Genomic DNA, 21,248 nt, shown 5'->3' on the forward strand with positions numbered 1-21,248 from the left:
GTGTTTCTGGATCTAATTTTGAAACCATGACATGAACGACAATCGGATCCCAGTCTTTGGTATTTATTTCTAAATTTTGTAAACTATTCAGACACTCTCTCGATGCATCTAAAAGCTCCTTTAAGCTACTTGAACTTTCAAAAGTAATTTTTTTCTGATTGAGAAAACGGTTTAATAAATTATTTACTATAATTCTTTTATTACTGTATCGTTGCTTTAGTGTATCAAAGGCCTTTCGATAATTTGCAGCTGTAATATCAAAATGGCGCAGGAGCTGATCTGCTTCACCTGTTAGACTCGTGCGTAAATAGTGATGTTTTTCTATGTCAGATAACTCTTGATTATCATCAATCAATGATGTAAATAGATCCTTGAAATGCATCCACTCTCGGTAACATCCAGAAAATGTCGGCAAGCTAATAGGTGGCAATTTAACTTTATGACCAGATGTATTTGAAGTTTGTGGTTGACTGGTTTGTTCTTCGGTAGACTTAAGGAAATCCTTCAGAGTACCTTTAAAGTCCATAAATAATTCTTCTGTATCATCATACACTTCTTCTGTGAAGTATCGATCTGATTTGTTTTCTGTAGTAACGTGTTGTTTTATTTGTTGATGTTGTGACTTAAATTCTGTCCAATATCCATCCAACTGTTCTAGTCTAGTTGATAAATAACCATGAGAGTATCTGGATTTGGACGTTTTCTTAAAGTTGCTAACTAATCTCTCAATCTGTTTTTTAACTTCATATTGTGAATCAGTCAACCTTGCAAACGACATCTTGTTACAATTTGTTAATGATAAATTTTCAATAAAATTTTCTAAGTCCAGTTCGCATACAAATTTTGTTGAAAATAATTCTATGTCCAGGTTTCATACAAAATTTACCAAAATTTTTCTAAGTCCAACTTGCATACAAATTTCGTTGAAAATATTTCAAAGTCCTGGTTTCATATAAAACATGACTAAAATTTTTCTAAGTCTCGCTTGCATACTAATTTTGTCATGAAATTCGGCTAAGTCTTTTTAGTACTAAACTCACGAATTATCCGGTTCGTCCTAGGACCAATGTTTGAGAGCACAACACTAATTTCACTTTTGGGTACTTCACTTTTGGGATTAAATTAATACTGCACGTGTAATTCCTTTTAACAACTATATTCAGAAAATTAACTTAACGACCTATATAATTTCAGTGAAACGAAACCATACCGCGATGTAGAATATGGTAGGCAACGCCATCTAACAATTTAATAAGGAACTAAAAACTTTATTAAACAATCTCAAAATAAATAATATCGCTGCAAAATACTTAAGAAAATTTAAAGTACATGTCATTTATTCTATAGTGATAACAGGGTCTAAAGCTTTTCAAAAGTCTTTGACAACTGTGACGAAGTTAAAGAGGAATAGGTAATACCTACCAACAAATCTAAGCAAATCTCGTAATCCTCATCATAATTTAATGAAAACTGATATGGCTAATTGTTTGAGTTAAGTACTTGTCTTATATTTTATCAAGTATGTAATTTTAGTAAAAGAGTAGATAGAACAAACAAATGCTTTTGAATTCCTTATTTTTAATCATAGAACCGTAAACATAATTATTTCTTCCAAAACACTTAAGAAATATTTTCCTTCTTTAAAATATAATGTCGGCCAACAAAGTCGGCTAAATATCGAATGTCGGCATAAAGTTACGGCAAAAACAAAACATCAAGTCTGTTTAGAATTTCATTTTGTTGTGAACGCTTCTTATTGGACAGTATCACTAAATGCAATGCTGCTATTGGCTACAAAAACCGAATAGCGTCATTGGAAACAAATATATGTCGGTCTCCGCCAGAGGGCGTAGCATTGAGTGAAGGAGAGTCGGCCACGCGCTGTTTTTTTTGCACATAAAATCCGATTGTGCTTGATAATTTTGTTCCGTAGTTATTTCTAAAATTTGCCTTGACTTTGATCTGTGAAGTTTCAAAAAAATTAATTTATTGACATTGTTTTGGTGAGTGTAAATAATTTGAAAATCATTTTACAATAACTAAATTATTTTAAATCAAATGAATAGTAGCATTTTCTGAGTAAAATAAAATCCATGTGAATGTGAAGCAATGGATGCGATGCGTCAGTCGGGAGTTTTCAACATGGTTTCGTGGCTGTTTGGAATTTATTTATTTTAAATCTCAAGCCATAATAATTAATACAGTTTTATCCTCAGAACAGCGCTAAATAAAGTGCGAGGCCCTAATTTTTGTCTCTGTAGTGCTTATAATTCGTAAGTAAATTTGTACAATTTCCGCTTGTTCATAAGTCTTGAAGATTTGGCGGGAAGTCGGCCGGCCTACTTAGGTTATGATTATCAATAATTTAACTTTTATATTGTAGTATCCCTGTTCCGATTACAATCACGAAATGAGTTCCGCTGAAGATGGAGAGGTGGCTGCCCCGGCGCCAGAAGAGGTGCCTGTTGGGAATCCTGATGAACTCACTAAAAATCCAGAGGCACTGAAAGGTAAATAAACGATTTGCTTGTATTTGGACAAAGGCATAAAAAATGAGAACTAAACACAGAAGAAAAGCCATAGAATAAGTAATTAAATGCAAGGTATTCAATTTCTAAAGATTCAGTATAAATGCTAGTTTTTTAACATATTTTTTTCCATTAGGATGCCCACTCTATGCTGCCCAATTTCTGATTTGCATTTAATTTTATGAACTTGTTTCCCTAATGGTTTTCTTGGTCGATTGCCACTTTAACTTTAGCTATGTAATATTTCAATTTTAATCTCTCATAAGGGCTTACACACAACTGTGAATTCGCATCACATCATGTAAACGTCTCCTCCAACTCGCAGGTGATAATTAGACCTCATGGTATTTTCAGAGGCTCATGAGGAGATGGCATCGATGGATGTCTTAGTGTGTGGTCAGTGCCACACAGCCTACCACTTTGTTGAGGAGTTCAAGGAACACAAAGACGGAAGCAACTGCACTGGCAAATCACCTGTGAGAGATAGTGTGAGTATTCAGAATGTAAAATAAACACAATTTATAAGAAATGTGGATAAATGTGAATTTTGATGCAGTGCATAAAATAAGAATTTGTCCCACTATGTATGCTTATCGGAAGTTTCCCTACCCTAACTATTATAGATGGCGTTAGTCTCGAATATTTACTAACGCCATCTATGATTTAGTTCTCTTTTTTATGAGCAGTAAGAAGACTCCCCATTTGGGCTTCGGCTCACATTGCACTCACATAAAAAAACCCTAATCAGACAATACTGTTACATTCATGAATTAATCACATCTTCACACACCCTCACTCCAGAACGAAAGCAAAGCCCAAGTATGGGCGTTCCTCCTATGGAAGTGCTCATCAGCCCGCGAGAACAAAGATGTGAATACAGAGAACAGCTGGAAGCTGTACCAGCAGTGGTGCCGCATGCCCGAGGCGCACCGCACCGCGTGGATCACCGCTGGGACTAATGTGCAGGCGTTGTCCAAGTTCGCTCATGCTAAAGTGGTAAGTTTTGAGTAACTTATCTTAGTTTTAGAGTAATGTGATTTGCTTCGTAAATAAGCATAACTAGATCAGTTTCTGCAGACTGCCACGCCAAAAACATTGTTTAGTAGATATAAAATTTTATAAGAATACCTTTTTCAAAAAATACTTTAAAACATATTTTTCTTTAGTTACCTCTTTTAACATTCTGAAATATTTGTTACATACAATGCAATCATTTAGTATCTTGTGCCTTTCATTATCGCCACCATAGCCATTTCAATATGCATATAAACAAAATACATATTGATATTTATTGTAGACGGAGATTAAGACTGATGACCAGCAAGTGCCGGTGCAGTCCCCCACCACACAGGAGGTGAAGAAAGGCAGAGGCAGACCCAGGAAGTTCCCCAGAGTGGTCAGTACTAGCTACATTAATCATGTAAAAGCTCTATCTAGAGCTATTCTTGGACCAAGAGAAAGCCTCACTCAGCTCTTGCAACACCCAGGCATGCTGCTCCAGTTTAGCTGGCTGAGCTGAAATTAAGGGGATGTGTACAAAGGTTCCACTCGAGACAGCCACGTACAGGAACTTTGCCTCTTCTCAGAATAGAATTGAGTAGAATAGAATGTACAACCTCACAAGTTTGTCTAAAGACTCAAAAGTTCTGAAAACGCTACAAAAAAATTTTGTATTTACTATGCAAAAAATTACGTTCCATTCCAGTAACTAAGTACAGGAAATAAAAGCCCCTCACGAGCAATGGAGTATAAAACATTTTTTGTTACTTCTACATTTGTTACATTATGCTAAAGCTTCTTGAACTGTTATGTCATCAGAATTTATTATAATTTGCCAACGGTTTTATCTGTTGTTCATCAATTGCCTATAACAACAATATGTTTTTCAGGAGGATTCAGAAACTCAGCCGTCTGGTGAAGAGAGCGATGGCCTCAGTAAATTCAGTCCTAAGAAGCCTCCTGCCATCATGCGGGTGCCCGCCGCGGCCGCTAACAAAGCAAAGGTTGGTCTTATTTTGCTTACTCATAAAACAACTTCAAAAGTCTGACTTTTTGATGTAATGAAGTCCCAAGTTTGCGATTTTTACAACCTATTACCAAGGACCAAGTACTTGAAGATTTTTGTGGTAATACTGTACCACATAACATTGTTGAACAAGTGTTTAAAACGAAATTTGCAGATTTATTAGGCGTTTGACATAGATAAACATATGTTAAATACAGTCTAAGTCTTTTGTGGAAAGACCCTTTTATACTAGAATTTGATATGTGATATGACAGCAGCCTTTTTTTCAATAGACGGCGCTATATCCAATCTCGTGCAAGTATTTACCTATAGGTCACGATTCTCTAACACTGTCATAATTAAATCTTGAGGCTCTGTAAACTCATTGTATGCGTGTTTTACCGCCTGTTTCCACTTACAATCTCCCCCTAACAGCAGGACCTCCTAGACAAGGACTCAGTCCGCAACGCACAAGAACGAGTCCCGCCTGAAGACCGCATCGCGCGGCGCACCGAAGCCGGCGGCGACCCGGCCGAGGCGGGGCAGTTCGTGGTGGAGAAGATCCTGGCCAAGCGGTTCAACCCGCGCCGCAAGCAGTACGAGTACCTGCTCAAGTGGGAGGGATATCCGCAGTGAGTTGGACGCTTTTTGGTTCTTATAGAGTGTAATCAAGCCGTGCCGTTGTAAGAAACATGGTTTTTCTGGCGTTCTCCATATATACCAACTATTACCAACACAAAACTGATGACCTTTTGTAATCCAACAAGTTGGAATGACAACCTTAGTGCCAATTTCACCATTCTCTGTTAGAGCATAACCAGGGAGTAATGGTTATCTTTTGACACATCTGTCATGAATTTTATATGGAGATGACGTTTAATTTATAAATCAATCCCTGTCGGTTAGATAACCGAGAATGATGAAATTGGCACTTAGAAAGATAGTTGTTGATAGTGGTTGGATGAAGAAGGCTGAGGACAGTATTGTGTCGCTCTTTCGAAGAGACCTATTGGCTGATTATGATGAAATAGGCTTGAGTAGACATCCAATACAAAAGCAAAGAGCGCGTGCCGCCCTGTGAGCGCATCGCGCGGCGCACGGAGGCGGCGGCGACCCGGCCGAGGCGGGGCAGTTCGTGGTGGAGAAGATCCTGGCCAAGCGGTTCAACCCGCGCCGCAAGCAGTACGAGTACCTGCTCAAGTGGGAGGGCTATCCGCAGTGTGTTGGATGCTTTTGTTTCAAACTGGCTGCTGCTGCGAGCGTCGCTTCTCCTAATAAAAGGCAAAGGTCCTGAAATTTCCGGAATCTAATAAATTCAGAGATACCTTTAATGCTGTTGTCCCAGCTTTTTTTGAGTTCTGGCGAGAAGAACAACAAGCAATTTATATTTGTTATGGCGCCTATGGGGAGTTTGGGGGATGTTCAGCAGTGGATAGATGACTGATGATGGTGCGAATACGCTTGAACAGACATCAAATTAAAACAAAAGAAAAAACAAAATTACACAATGCAAACCTTGTGATACATAATGTAACTATGGGTTTATTGCCTGAAATAAACATTGTTTTACACACACACACACGCACTCACGCCTTGTACTAATGTACTCCCTTGCGGGGTAGGCAGAGGTGCGTTGCTGCACCCACTTTTCGCCAGAGTGTTATGTTAGTCCCAATGTAATAGGGGGCGGGCCTTTTAATTTTATAATTTACCAATTTTACAACTTATTCCGCACTATTGACCACCCCACACAACAATGATGAATAGGTACATAATATAAACACCAATTTCTCCCCGCAGTGACCAGAACACCTGGGAGCCGGTAGAGAACATGGAGACCTGCAAGCACCTTCTAGAGGCGTTCGAGAAGCAGCTGGCGAGACAGAAGGAGCTGAAGGCGCTGAGAGCTCAACAGCAGCAACAAGCGCCAGTGCAAGTTACTGCTGATTACAGGACTAAGGTAACAACATTTAAAAAAATAATTATTATGTAGCCTGTTGAGTGTCCTAGGCTTCCTTATAAACTGACCACCGTTCCCGATCATGTGCTACCTTCGGCCATTGAGGCAACTGTCGAGGTCATACCGCCATTGGTGAAGGAACATATATCTGTTTTGCTAATTCTCTTACTATAAGCTATCAGCATAACAAAGAGATGTTAACTGTGAGCTAAGTTCTTCATGTAAGTGATGTATACGTTAGAAAAAATTAATTATTTATATTTGTTTCAGCCAAAACTTGTGGGAACTCCGCAATTCAAGCAAGTTAAGAAACAAGTAGACACACCAGCGCTTACGCCAACTGGGTAAGGACTCTTTGTTACAATTAAATCTGCCAGTTTTCGCGTTGATCGTGATTATAATTGGATTATGATGCCACCTTATTATATTATTATTATAGAGTCAAATTCGTTAATTTCGTCATCTACAACTACATAAATTGTGTAAAAAAATACATTGATCTCATTAGGCTATAAAATAGTTTTGCTAGCCTAAATACATACATATATTATGCTTACGCCGGTCTCCCAGTTTTGCTAGCCTAACTTCACCAAAATGTAAAACCAAACTCCCTAACCCCCCAGTCGTCTCCAACGCTCGAGCAAAGTCAAGGCCCTGGACCAGGTGAAGGCGTGGTGCGGCGCCACGGACGACGAGCCCGCCGCCAAGCGAGTCAAGAAGGAGTCCAGTGATGAGGACTTCTCCGATACGTCGAGTTATAAAGGTTGGTTGTTGTCTATTGGCTATGGTTTAGTGGGTCACTATTAAATAGATGACTTATAGAGTGACAACCCACTCCCTCGGGCACTTCGTCTTATAGAGGTTGGTTGTCTGTGGTTTAGTGGTGAGTTAATAAATTTTGGTGCCAATAAATAAACTATAGGGAAATAGCGGGTGAGCATAGGTAATCGTAGCTGTGTCATGAAGCGGCCGGCATTTTCGTATTGGTTGTTTATTCCAAAGTGTTATAGGAGTGGTGCTAATAAAAAAAGGAACTAAAATAGCTGTTCGTATTGTGTAATGTAGAAAAGTCTGTAAAATACATAATATGTTAGATACGATATAAATGTTGTGAGTCTCAAAAATAACGTATAGTGCCGCCATTTTAGACTAATTTCTTTATTAGCACCATGTAATGACTCTAAAGGCTGAAGAGAGAGATAGGGTTTTCGAAACAGTCTAGCACTAGCACAATCAATACATACAATCACTACACAAAACCCCGGCACCCTAAATAACCCGACCCCCTTGTTATAGACGAGGCCATTCGGCTGCACAAGGGCGACCGGAAGGTGAACGGCGCGTCGCCCAAGTCGCAGCTCGACCCAGAGCTGGTCAAGTCGCTCGGGCTGGCCGGCAAGGGCATGCCCAACATCAAGGGCGTCATCAAGGTCGACCCGAAACACATGCCCAATCTTACTACCGGTAAGATACGTGTAGCTTTGTAGGGCTGTAGTGTATGTTGGGTTCCGTTGGTGTAAATGAAGTGTGATTGCTCAGTATGCTAGCTGGGCTGTAGTGTGCTAATCACGAATATTGCCGACTCTCACAATTTGTATGAGATCTTGAGTGCCCCTGTCGGTAACGTTAGAGATTAATAAAACGCATACAAACTCCAGTAACGCCTATCGAATTACTATCGACAATATTCGTGATACGCACACAGCGCATGTTGTTGTACATGAAGTGTGAATACTCAGAATGCGAGCTGAAACAAGATGTAAGCCATGGCCCTTGTCCTGTTGTGTTGATTTCATTAGAGGGTGCATCATATATCCTTATATGAACCGTAGTAACCCTAGATGTGTTCCTGCCCCAAAAATAGCAATATTTTACTGTAGTGTGTGCGATAGGATCCCACTTACGATCAAGTCAGCATGTAGATAGTAGTTCCTGTGATGCTTTTAACACCGTTAAATAGTTAGTAGTCTATAGTGCTGAATTTGATGCATATTTTCATCTTTGCAGGTGTGTACATAATGTCGAAGAGCTCCGGGATCATGAAGATTGACTCTCCGGGGAAGCTCGGCCCCGGACTGAACATCGACCAGGACGTCATCCGCAAACAGATCCTAGCTGCTAAACAGGTTTGTTTGGATCTATAGTATTTCATAGTCAGTTAAATTAATAACAATAGTCTTCTTATTATAAAACATATGACTAAATATAGGTCAGATTAGACGGAGAGTAAACCTACCCATTTAGTTAACCATTGTTATGGTATTCACTGCCTTCTTGAGTTGCCTTTGATTAATTGGTTATTGATATATTTCTTTTATTCCAGAAAAAAATGGAGGAAGTCAAGAAGACTCCCACACCCAAAACACCGATACAGCAGGTAAGAGCTACTTACTCATATTTTAAAAGTTTGAATATGTTTGTTACTTATTTGTTAATGTAATTGTTTAGTTGAAACATTACATTTCTTTACGATACTATACAGGCTGTATGCCTTAGAAGAAAGGGAGTGACTGTTGACAGAATGAGCCGCAGTTTATTTCCCTTTCGGCTTATGTACTCAGTACACCAATTTTGCAACAACATGTAAACATCAATACATAACGAACAAAATAAGAAATCCATCAATTAATTCCGCACAGATAAAGAAGACAATAAACGCGGGCGGCCAACAAGTGACAGAGAAGACGATCATCACTCCGTCGGGACAGAAGATCATCCAGCGCACCATCCAGCGCACGCCCGTGCCCGACACCAAGTCGCCTGTCAACCTGCTCAACAAGAGACTGGCTCAGGTATGCATGCAGCGTTGGCAAAGGGGACATACAATACATTTCCATTTGCCAAACTTTTGGATTGACTTGGATGTTTAAAATTCAGTCTAATGATATTTCGTGATATTGTATGTTTTTTCAAACCGGCATACAGCATTGCCAGATAGTAGCAGTCCATGGGGTGGCCATAATAAAATATGACATACTAGACTCTCCTAAGGAGCACCACAACACTCGGGGCCTTAGAACTTTAACCACTATTGTCCAATGAGAAGACATGTTTTAGTGCCTCTTGAATAATTAATGTGCGCTATAAGGCAAGGGGGCGCTCTGTGTCCTATCACCATTCGCTCATAAAATGCGCAGATATAAATTTTTGGCAAAATATATTATTTCTATTCCTAGGGTACCTGTTTAAGATTGTGGACTAAACTTTCACATTTAAATAAATAACTTATCTATCTATTTCCTTAACCATAACTCAATTCACCAGGGCGAGAACAGCCTGCTCCGTCGCGGCGGTGGCTCGGGGCGCGGGCGCGGGCGCGGCGGCACCTACACCGTGGCCACGTCCGCCGGCAACATCGTGCGGGTCAGGGAGAAGAGCATCACACAGGAGTTCGAACCTTGGGTACGTAACAAAACGGAAAAATAGGCTGATTGACAAGACCTTATCGAAAGAAGAACCAAGAGGAATCGAAATACACTACACTAGCTTTTCAGTTTTTAAGGCCTATAAACCTTAAATCTATGTATATCTGTCGTTATCTTCCAAACCGTTTTCCTGTCTTACCAGAGACCTTTCGCAGATATTGGCTGACATAATTAGAAATATCGAAACTCCCAGCGAAAAAACATTGTATAAGATCAGTCAACAATCGTCCAGTACATGACATCCTTCCCTGTGCTACAAATATTCTAAAATGTGTCTGAAAAATAGTTTTTAATTTATTTTGTAAAGTACAATATTGTCGACCGAATGGCGTAGTGGTTAGTGACCCTGACTACTGAGCCGATGGTCCCGGGTTCGATTCCCGGCTGGGGCAGATATTTGTTTAAACACAGGTATTTGTTCTCGGGTCTTGGATGTGCCCGTAAAATGGCAATAGGCCCGCCCCCTATTACATTGGGACTAACATACACTCTGGCGAAAAGTGGGTGCAATGCACCTCTGCCTACCCCGCAAGGGAGTACATTAGTACAAGGCGTGAGTGCGTGTTTTTTTTTTTTTTTTTACAATATTGTGATGTACGTAGGTGGTCTGAAAAGTTTCCGACCTCAACGTGAAGATGGCAACACACATCAATTAAAGTCAGAGAATGTAATTGTGCATCTTTTGACAGCAACATTTCAAAGTTTCAGCCATTTTTGACGCGCGGTTTTTATTTTACAGTCGTTTGAGTGAGTCGATGTGAGCATTTCTGTGAAAATGGAAAAAATCGAGTATCGAGCTGTCTTAAAATATTTGTTTTTGAAAGGGAACACCCCTACGCAAATCAAAGATGAGTTAGATTCTGTGTACGGGGACTCTTCACCGTCATTTACCACTGTAAAATTTTGGGCAGCCGAATTTAAACGTGGCTGTAAGAGCTTCGGAGATGATGAACGTTCGGGACGTCCAAAAACTGTAACTACTGACGATAACATCGCAAAAGTTCTCCAAATGGTGTTAGACGACCGCCGAATTAAAGTGAGAGAGATAGCAGAGGCAATGAAAATGTCCAGAGAACGTGTTTGTCACATATTAAATCAAGATTTAGGCATGAGAAGGCTGTCCGCGCGTTGGCTGCCGCGTTTGCTAACGTCAGACCAACGACGTGTTCGAATGAACATTTCCAATGCTCTGTTGGTGCAGTTTAGGCGCAATAAATCCAAGTTTTGGCGCCGCCTAATTACTGTATGACAGACTATGTAGAAGAATAAAAATAATTTTTAAGAAAAAAAATCTTGTATCTATGTCAGGTCGGAAACTTTTCAGACCACCACGTACAAAATTAACCATTAACATTTTTAATCTATTACCCCAACAGTCCGAAGCCTCCTCGGACACATCCGACGGCATCGAGGACCCGTTCCCGAAGGACCTGCCTCCCATCCCGTCGCCTTCACCAGAGCGCGAGCTGACCATCTGCCCGGAGACGGGGCGGCGCCTGGCCAGGGCGGAGGGCGAGCCCACGCCGCCGCCCACGCCCTCGCCGCCGCCCACGCCGCCGCCCGCCGAGCCCGTGCTTATGAAGGTGAGTGATGTGATTAAAAGCATAGCTGTTAGCCAGAAACGTTGCTTAAATAGTGCGCGACGCATGCACCATCGAGGAAAAGTCGCGGTTAGTGTAACTAGTAAACTTGAATGATCCCGTTGCCTTCGAATCCGTCGCCGTTGCTGTGAACCCGTGCTTACGAAGGTAAGAGGCTTAGCTGGGTGTTAGAGGAAAACACAAAACATAATTGAAATAGTGCGTGACGCATGCATCATCAGGGATATCCATAGGTCACTGGTTCATATCCGGCTCGTAGGACCAAAAACCACTGCAACTCTCTAGCAATTCTGGGTATATTTAAACTGTGTGTCGCTCGTTCTCCAGTAAATTGTGTCTGTTTTACATAACTGTACAGAGCACACTTTTGTACGTCTTTGAGTTGAGGGTGATACCTTTGACCCACGCGACGCCAATTCCATTCGACCGATATTGGCATCTTCTCTTATCAATCTTATCATTCTTTAAACAACATTATCAATCAACAGGTGGAGATGTCCCCGGGCGGTACGACGGGCATGCTGGTGCAGGGCGACGGCGCGCAGCCCTCGCTGCCCGTGCTCACGGATGAAGACGCGGTACGTTCAGGATTCTATCTCTAAGATTGTAGGGTTGCCACACGACACATTATCATCATCATCTTCAGCCTATATTAGTCCATTGCTGGACGTAGGCCTCCTAAGACATGCGATCTACAGCTTTTCTTGAGATTTCCTACACTCTATACAGGGTTATTGGTAAGTAGACCTGATCCTTTCAGGAGGTGATAGAGGACGACATTTCCAGTCGATTGAGCCCTATAATTCATTATCCGAAACTTAACCATTTCTAAGATATTTAATATTTAAGCTTTTTTTAATTTTTTGCCAAAATTTTATGTTTAAAACCGAAAATAAAAAACACTAGCCATATTTCTATAACTTTTTTGGTTGTTTTGCAGAAGTAACGCCTTAATAAACTAATTAAAATAATCAAATCTGCATTATTTGACTTAAATTAGAAACAAAACCTCAAATAGTAAAACATTTTAAAAAATATTCAGAACGTAAAAACAAATAAGTTAAATTAAAAAAGAATGTCATATGACAATTTTTTGTGCACTTTAGCTAAAAAACATGTTTAACTTATAAGCTTTCAAATAAGATATTTCAATATTCTTTTTTAATTTAACTTATTTGTTTTTACATTCTCAATATTTTTTTAAAATGTTTAACTATTTAGAGGATTTGGGTCTAATTTAAGTCAAATAATGCAAATTTGATTATTTTAATTAGTTTGTTAAGGTGTTACTTCTGCAAAACAACTTAAAAAAAATTGAAATATGGATAGTTTTTTTTATTTTCGGTTTTAAATATAAAATCTTGGCAAAATTTTTAAAAAAACCTAAATATTAAATATCTTAGAAATGGTTAAGTTTCGGATAATGCATTATTTGGTTCAATCGTCTGGAAATGCCTTCCTCTATCACCTCCTGAAAGGATCAGGTCTACTTACCAATAACCCTGTATATAACACTCTCCTATATCATTTATTAAATAAACCTAGCAGTTATAACCGTAATAACGTTAAAAACCCACGACATTCAACAGTAAAAGTCGCAGAACTTTTGAACGGCTTAGCCGATTGAGATAAAATACTGGCTAAGAACACTCGGGATAACATTACGAGTACCTTCTAAAGCCGTTTGACAGGACAGATACACAGAAATGTAACGGTTCTACCTTTTTTGGCATAAGATTTTTTTGTCTAATCTCGTATTGCATAGTAACGTTTGGTCAAAGTCTCGTTACGCCGAAAATCGTATGGCATAAATCTCGTTTAGTAAAAAGTTATTTCGCATAACATTGTTTAGCCTAATAATGGTATGGCCAAATCTTGAATAGCCTAATAATGCTATGGCATAGGTTTATACAAAGTAATAATATTCGTTTGGCTTTAACTTTGACGGAGCGTCTCCCTACATAGCGCAAACTGGTGCCTTGTATTGTTTCCGCTGTTTGGAAAACGCTCCGCTGCGCTCCGCTTTGGTTTTGATGAACATGTGCACCTAACACGCTCCTCCTCGCTTTGCTCGTCGTCGCACCTATTTTTAGGTTTCGATTTCATGGGGTTTGTAATAATTATATTGGTCGTTAACTTTCGATTTTCTGATCATACAATATCGTGATTTTTGGGATGTAGGAGAAAAATACCACAATTTGTACATTTACTACATACATAATATATTATTTATTAAGATAACATTAGGAGAAACAAGATTATACATAGGTTATAGACGAAAATAAATTTGAGCAAACGAAACTTAGGTGTTTAAAGATTGTGCCTAAAGAGTTTTAGACGAAACGAGCCTTATGCCACATAAATCTTGGCAAAGTGATGGTTCGGCCAAAAAAGTTTAGACCATACGAGTTATGCGAAATGAGTTTTGGTCAATAAAGATTATGCCAGATGAGCGGAACCCAAATGTAACGTCAAATGAAAATGAAACAAACACGTTAAGGGATTTTTTTCCATCGGGGGGAATGAGGGTGCCATTATCATAACAATCATACTTACAACAGAATTTCCTTCCAGCTATACTACCAGCAGGGCGAGGTGAAGGTGGAAGCCGGCAGCATGAAGCAGCTACTAGAACAAGGCGTGCACTCGGAGGCACACGAGCACCCGCCCATCATGATCCGCGGGGAGGACGGCGTGCTCTACCAAGTACATTATACGGCAGAGAAATCTGACCCCTCTCAGAAGAATTGTTACTATGTGAGGGGGGTCAGGTTTCTCTGAACATGACCGTACATTGAACACAGAAAATGGTTGGAGTTGGTGAGGGAAGCCATTTTGAAGTTGATATGCCGTTTGGCTAAAAGTTACTGGTCCTTGATGACTCGTCTGTGGCATATACCCTGGAGTGAGCTGACATTATGTTGAGGAAGAATAATATGCGAGGCGTTCCTTTTAATTTGTACTCTTTCTTGTCAGGCTGTAGGCATTACCGGCCAAGAACGCTGTGTATCGACTTTCCCGCTAACCTTTTAATCCCTCTTTCTCCCACATGTAACTTTCTATCTAATTATAGAAAAAGAAGTGCGACTCTCTACCCACAGACAAACCAATATGGTTTTGTGGGATGTAATTTAGATTAAGTTTATCCTAAAATAAATATATTTATTCCTTATTCATCTCTCCACAGGTGGCCGGAGAGAACGAGGACGGGCAGACGCTGCTAGTCGCCGCGGAGGGGGTTGAGGGGGTGGAGGGCGCGGAGGGGGGCGAGGGCGCCGTGGCCACGGACAGCGACGGCGTTATGTATGTCACCAGGGAGGATGGACAGGTGAGTTGTTGTTATTTGTTTATTCAGAAAATGATTTTTACAAGAATACTTCAACATTGAAACTTATACGGCAGTTTGTTGGCGGTAAATGTTCAGAAATTCAATTAACATGCGTGTTATGCACTATTGTACTGTCAAGATATATTGCACGGTCATCCGTTGGTCGGTGTACATTCGCCGCATATCAAAGGGTTTTATTTATTAAGTAATTCAAAAGGAAATTTTAAACAAACGGTTGTCCTGACTCTCTAACCGACACGGGTATCCGTGCGACTGGGTTATATATTATGGTATGTATATTGGGGTATGATATTAATGGAGCAGAGAGTAGATTTCTTCAATACTTGGGCACTACAATCACTTTAGCGCAGGTGGCTCATTTAAATTTAACCAGAACCCAGTCGTAGGTTGGCTGGAAGAAATTGCTTTTTGGCAATAAGCCCGCCTTTGTATACGTCTTGTGTTTTGATTTGTAACTGTTCTCTTTTATGTTTGCTTGTGTATGTGTACAATAAAGTGTATATAAATAAATAAACATTACATTATCGTTGCTTTAAGTTAGTCCCCGTTATATTTTAAAATAAATGCATACCACATCTTACAATTCCAAAAACCTAATTTAACCCCCCCTCCCCTCACAGCAGGAGATGGTATCCCTCGACGGGGCCGCCCTGGCCGCGCTCATGCCGGGCGCCGCGCAGCCGCTGCAGCAGGTCGCCGTGCAGGTGGAGGGCGAGCCGGGCGAGGACGCCGCGCAGGTCATCGCGCAGATCGTGCAGACCGACCTGCCCTCGCCGGGTACAATATATTCTATTCTAGGATGGAAAGAAACCTGTCTCCCTCTCAGCAGTAGCAATGTCACTCTAAGAGGGGTCAGGTTTCTGTACCGGCCACCAACATACCTACACACATACTATCCACTGGAAATATATGTATAACCCGCCTGTCAAGCGTGGAGATCATGGTAAAAACCACCCTGTTTTACTGGAAGTTCATGTCCTGCAATGGATTATTACGGGCTGAGTGCCCATCCCAATTCGATTCTTAAATATGTCACGGTATTTTATCATATCCTCTGCCTTACCGTAATACTTTGTTATACGTATGGATTGACACAATCTAGCTACATCGTTTCCTCCTAAAGTCTCATTTCTTACATCATCTTTATGTCCATTGCAGGCGGCACTCGGCGCGTAGTGTTGCTGCTTCCCGACGGCTCGCTCACAATGACGGAGTTAGACAAGGAACAGTACGAGTCCATAACCGAGGCCGGGAAACAGGAGTAAACCCACTGCAGCGGCTAGAGATAACGTAGCAGGAGTAGTCACCCCGCGGTAACAAAACATGTTGAGTTTTGACTGCGTGATATTAAGCTAAGGTGTCGGGTCAATGAGCTCTCGCCCGCACCTAAATATTTTGATTTGAATGTTGTTTCTAAACAAGTATTTGCTTACCAAGATACCATCGTGGACAGATATTTTTATTAATGTCTTGAATGTTATTTTGGTAAGCAAGTGATAAATGAACTTTTAGGGCCGTATCCAGCAGGAATATACCTACAAGATAGCAGTGAGTGAGCAAAATATACTTCATTACTTTCTGGGGGATATTTTCCTCAATAATCTCTGGTGGATGTGTCCCTATCCAAAGTATAATGAAGTAAGAACAAGATGTTAAGATTTATAAACGGATATCCTTCAAATATTCAGAAACGATCATGAATATGCTTTGCATTTCATTGAAATATTTATTAAATATACATTCTTTTCATTTAAATAAGAATTTATTCCGAAGAAAATTGTGTACGTAATTATTAGTTGCAAGCATTGCACATTTTAATTTACTTCTAAGAAATTTTACTTGTTTAGGTAGGTAGGTACAACATGAATAAGATGGTTTTTCATCTTTATGTCGACAAAGTGTGCCTAATTTATTTAGACTCATTGTTTAAATTGTGTTTGAAACCATTTTATAAGAAGCGTGTGAATATTCGTGACATTTTATGTTCGTATTATCATATTTCCATTTAATTTTCAACTAGGGAGTTAAGCTGGACTGAGGAAGTAGATATTTTAAATAACTTATCTTGCACATCGCAACGTATCATAAAACTTGATAAAATTTAAAAACGATGGTCTTATCAATGTAAATACTTACTATTAAATTTATGATTTCATTTTCAGCATACATTCATTGTAAATAAACACAGGTTGATATCTTAGGGTTATTTCCACGTGCACTGAATATAGATATTTTCAACTTAAAACTGGATAGGAATACTATTACTTATCTCAAGGCGGCTATGTATGTATGTTCGCTATCCGTAAGAAATTGGCTTTTGACTCGGACTCCTCCATTTCCACCAATTTTTGTTTGTGGATATTTTTACATAATATTAGGCTAGTGTAAAATATTATAATTCCTAATTTTATTTGAGGTAGGGACTTTAAGAAATAAACTATTTGAAAGAAATATTGTGTGTTTTCAATAACTTACCACCCTGCACTTCCACCATGTAATACAGTTTGCCAAGTAGTAAATGTGTTCTCTGCAGAGAGTTCAGATATATGTTTGGCAGAGTGTACACTACATAGTATCTACATCCATCGCAGGCTTCGACCATTTACAATAATCAAAGATCGCAGGTTCCATGGGTAATAAACAACCATCTAGCGGCGCGCCGCCGGGGTGATAAGAGAAACTTCCACTCGGCCCTCAGAATAATAACGGCTTCGCGATGAAATCATGCTGTTTATGGAAATCAATGTATGTCAAAGTGACACTGACAGCTCAGCTCCAGCTGTGTCAGATTTGCATTGCAGCTTCAAATAGAGAATTTTAACACAAAAGTTAATGAATATTTTTTGTGTTTATCCAAATCCACTGAGGAAAAAAAACACTAAAAGAGCTGAGCAACGAGAATTTAGTTAAAATTTATTTGATCAGAAATCTCTGTCATCCAAATGATAGAATGATTTCTTAGAAGCACAGCCAAAAGTGAATAAAACACATAGGTAATCTTTTCAAATTGTACCAATGTTTCGTCTAAATTAGGCATGTAAATACATATTTATATAAAATCCTTTATTTCTAGCTCTATGGACACTCTTGGAGACATGCAACACACAGGAGATGAGACTATCAGCAACAACACTATAGAATACTTTTTCAATGACACACAAACCAACCGCAAGGAACTGTTTAAGGAAGCCCTGTCCTCAGCACGGAATGGCAAAGTCTTGTACATATTGCACGAGGAATTTACTGAGTTACCAGAACTGTCACAAGACTTGGCTTCAGTCAATAGACACTATATGAAGATGATTAGTTTCCTGTATGCTAAAAGCCTGACTGCACTTATTGAAATCATATCAACATTGTCGGACTGGCAAAATATCCCATTTACTATCATAGTGGAAAACTTAAATGATTACTGTCCAAAGGATAAATTACAAAATGCTTGTGGTGTTGTAGCATTACTAATTGATTCCGTACAGAGATGCTCGAAGGCTTTAGGTGTTCCATGCAAATTACTAATATCAATAGATAAAGATATTGGAGAAGAAAATTGTAATATAATGAAAGAACTGTATTCTATAATATAGATTTTTATGCAATAAATGTTTGAATACCTATATTTATTAATTGCCTTGCTATATCTAGATAAATGTTTGAAGAACCAAATAAGTGTGCCAATGTTGGTATTGGAACAAGGATTTATTTACAACATACATATTACATCACTTTACAAATATTATGGTAAATAAATAACATTTTGGAATAAGGGCATGTTGGCAATGTATACAGACTCAGAACCCCAGTTATAGATCACCTAAATTTCAGTACAATATAAAGCAAAAAGAACACAAAGATTGAGAACAGAAACAGGTAGAAAATATAGTAGTTGTGGTTTCCTTTTCCGAGCTTCAGAACTCTGCCCATGGTGCGTCCGAGGAAGCCAGAGCTGCGGTCCACGTCGTCGTCCAGAGACCGCAGTATCTTGTCTTGGTACCGCACTTCATTGCCGATTTCTATAGACATATGTTTGAGTGTGGAGATTTTCCCACTCAGCTCCTCGGCCATTCGCTCGTTCTCGTGCTCCAGTACATCGTCTGTAGCTACTCTGGGTAGCGGCTGATACTGGTAGGAGGCCTGTGCCCGCCGCATGTTGCTTCGTCCTGCCGTTTTGACGAGAAGACCAAAAAACGATCAGAGAAACTTGCACAACTCTCGTACTTTTTTCACAAGTCACTAATAGCGCAAGCGTGACGTGGTGACAATATACCGATAGTTCATTTAATGTATAAATTACATTTGATTTCACGGTAATCTAGACTAACATTTGATAATGTTTAATTTGTAAAATAGAAAGAACTTTATCAACACAACAACTTTTTACTTTTACTGTAATTTGTTGACGTTTACTTGACACTGACAGTCATTTGACAAATCATCACTTGCGTTTAGTTTTGAACACAGAACAAAAGTGAGAATGAGAAGTATCATTATTCTGAACACTGACATTTTGTCTTTTGACTTACAGAGTGGATTCTTATAAGAGAACGATCCAAAAGCATGTTAATGAATAATATTTCAATAGGTACCTTAACGTTGCGATTTCAAAGGTACAAAAGTGTACTTATAGCTTCTCATTAGAGGACTACTTATCTTCGCTAAGCTATCAGCCAGCTATAAGAAATCACCCGAGTCCGCGTTGTTCTATGGGTACTAATGAAGCTAACCGTACGGCTTACTCGTGCACCAGCGCTGCCATAAAAATTAGGGAAACCGAGGAGAAATTATTACAAGAGTAAAGTTTACTTTGGGCTTTATTGTTTTTATACACGTTACATTTGAATACATACAAGTCTTCATCAATAATCATGAAGGGTTGGTTCAACATCAATCAATAGTGCTAAAATATGTACAGAAGCTACACTTGGATTCCTGTTAAAAGACCTTTCACATTGTGATGAAAATTAGGTACCGACAAGTTTTTTTGGACTTGATTGTTTTGCACGGATCCCAATAATTATGAAAACTAATAATTTTGGGAATGTTTTACATCAATATTCTAAGCAGATAACAATACCGACAACCAAAAATTAGCTTAAATAAATTTATAACTTTACACAGGATAGAACTTTATCAGTGAGCTTTCTTTACAGTAGGATACCTAAATGAACCTTTCATACTGAGGTCACAATGAAAATGGCTATGTAAGACGGGTGCACACAATACCTTCGTGAATTTCACTGATTAAATTTCATCCTGTATATTATTTATCAGATCCCAAATGTAATCTTTCAAACAAACATAATTCACCTTTCTGTGAGTCACAAATTCTTCATAATTATTACCTAACAGTGTAATAATTTTATTTAACAGTAATTATAATTAAAATGTCAAATACAACTCATTTAGTGAAGTGTAATATTTACAAAACTGAAGCCATCATTACAACCATTATGGCACAAATACATATAAAAGTTGTAAATTGACAGTGATTTTTAAACGTAGTTTCAACCACATCATTAAAATCTAAAAGTACAATAAGTACTTGAAATATTTACAGTACTTTTACTAGACTATACTATAATACGCCAAAGTATACCGAAACATATTTACAAGACCTAAAATGTGACAATAAGAAATCTAATTTCATAAGAAACTAACTTATAATCAGTCAGTACATTAAAATCAACATTCAATTGCAGATAACTCAAGCCTCACGCAATATTCTATTAAAAACCTAACAAATACATATTATAATAATAATTAGAAAGATAGTTTTACTTTGTAATAAAATAACAAGAATAATTATGTTCAAGAATCTTATTTCCATGTCAATATGTTTAGGTTCTTTTGAAAATATCTTTTTAGTAGCATTTATTTACTTAACTTTAACTGTTTCACTACATTAACAATTGACATCCATTTTATCAAACAGTAGAAGTATATATAAGTATATAGTTAAGTAAGTATACTAAATTACAAGTATTTCCCAGCTATCGAGTAATTTGAACTATATTATAGAAACCGTACTTGCTAACTTTCTGTCGCTCTTGGAATTATTATGAACAAGTATATAATTTTAAAGAATTGGCTTATGGTTTGACCGAAATTAAATAGAAAACATAAATTGGGACAACAAAAAAAACACGATCAAGTGTTAGCCCTACATAATTTTAAACTGCAAGCAATTTACAATAACAAATCTAACAATACTAACATAGATAGAGCAGCTTGCCAGGACAGTGACACCCTAAGAGTAAACCGGTTCTACCTTTTTTGGCATAAGATTTTTTTGCCTAATCTCGTATTGCATAGTAACGTTTGGTCAAAGTCTCGTTACGCCGAAAATCGTATGGCATAAATCTTGTTTAGTAAAAAGTTATTTC

The 21,248-nt window shown here is 38.7% G+C and overlaps 2 protein-coding genes across 5 annotated transcripts; one reads left to right on the forward strand and one right to left on the reverse strand.

Moving 5' to 3' along the window:
• The first annotated feature begins 1,842 nt into the window (after positions 1 to 1,842).
• Positions 1,843 to 17,319, forward strand: LOC105392965. Of its 4 annotated transcripts, none has more exons than XM_048622517.1 (21): positions 1,843 to 2,003; positions 2,384 to 2,510; positions 2,883 to 3,016; positions 3,330 to 3,524; positions 3,826 to 3,924; positions 4,418 to 4,531; positions 4,969 to 5,165; positions 6,334 to 6,493; positions 6,764 to 6,837; positions 7,117 to 7,256; positions 7,790 to 7,957; positions 8,501 to 8,619; positions 8,817 to 8,870; positions 9,133 to 9,285; positions 9,758 to 9,895; positions 11,295 to 11,501; positions 12,008 to 12,097; positions 14,094 to 14,225; positions 14,707 to 14,847; positions 15,489 to 15,645; positions 16,027 to 17,319. In XM_048622517.1, exons 2-21 carry the CDS (start codon positions 2,411 to 2,413, stop codon positions 16,131 to 16,133), a joined length of 2,679 nt encoding a protein of 892 aa, XP_048478474.1. In that variant the 5' UTR covers positions 1,843 to 2,003; positions 2,384 to 2,410; the 3' UTR covers positions 16,134 to 17,319. The 4 variants fall into 4 exon arrangements, with proteins under 4 accessions (XP_048478474.1, XP_048478477.1, XP_048478478.1 ...); XM_048622520.1 differs by having other exon boundaries at positions 4,972 to 5,165; XM_048622519.1 differs by lacking the exon at positions 1,843 to 2,003 and adding an exon at positions 2,115 to 2,273.
• Positions 17,320 to 18,545: 1,226 nt separating this feature from the next.
• Positions 18,546 to 19,279, reverse strand: LOC119693075 (BET1 homolog). Its single transcript, XM_038115389.2, has one exon. It carries the CDS (start codon positions 19,012 to 19,014, stop codon positions 18,676 to 18,678), a length of 339 nt encoding a protein of 112 aa, XP_037971317.1. The 5' UTR covers positions 19,015 to 19,279; the 3' UTR covers positions 18,546 to 18,675.
• Between the last annotated feature and the right edge of the window lie 1,969 nt (positions 19,280 to 21,248).

This window comes from Plutella xylostella, chromosome 8, assembly GCF_932276165.1.
Source record: "Plutella xylostella chromosome 8, ilPluXylo3.1, whole genome shotgun sequence".
NCBI lineage: Eukaryota > Metazoa > Arthropoda > Insecta > Lepidoptera > Plutellidae > Plutella > Plutella xylostella.

Bases quoted from the DNA above. Each gene is read 5' to 3' on its own strand.
- LOC105392965 (XM_048622517.1), top strand. From the start codon at position 2,411: ATGAGTTCCGCTGAAGATGGAGAGGTGGCTGCCCCGGCGCCAGAAGAG. The intron at 3,017-3,329 runs GTGAGTATTCAG...CCCTCACTCCAG, and splicing joins AATCACCTGTGAGAGATAGT to AACGAAAGCAAAGCCCAAGT. The intron at 5,166-6,333 runs GTGAGTTGGACG...TTCTCCCCGCAG, and splicing joins AAGTGGGAGGGATATCCGCA to TGACCAGAACACCTGGGAGC.
- LOC119693075 (XM_038115389.2), bottom strand. From the start codon at position 19,014: ATGCGGCGGGCACAGGCCTCCTACCAGTATCAGCCGCTACCCAGAGTA.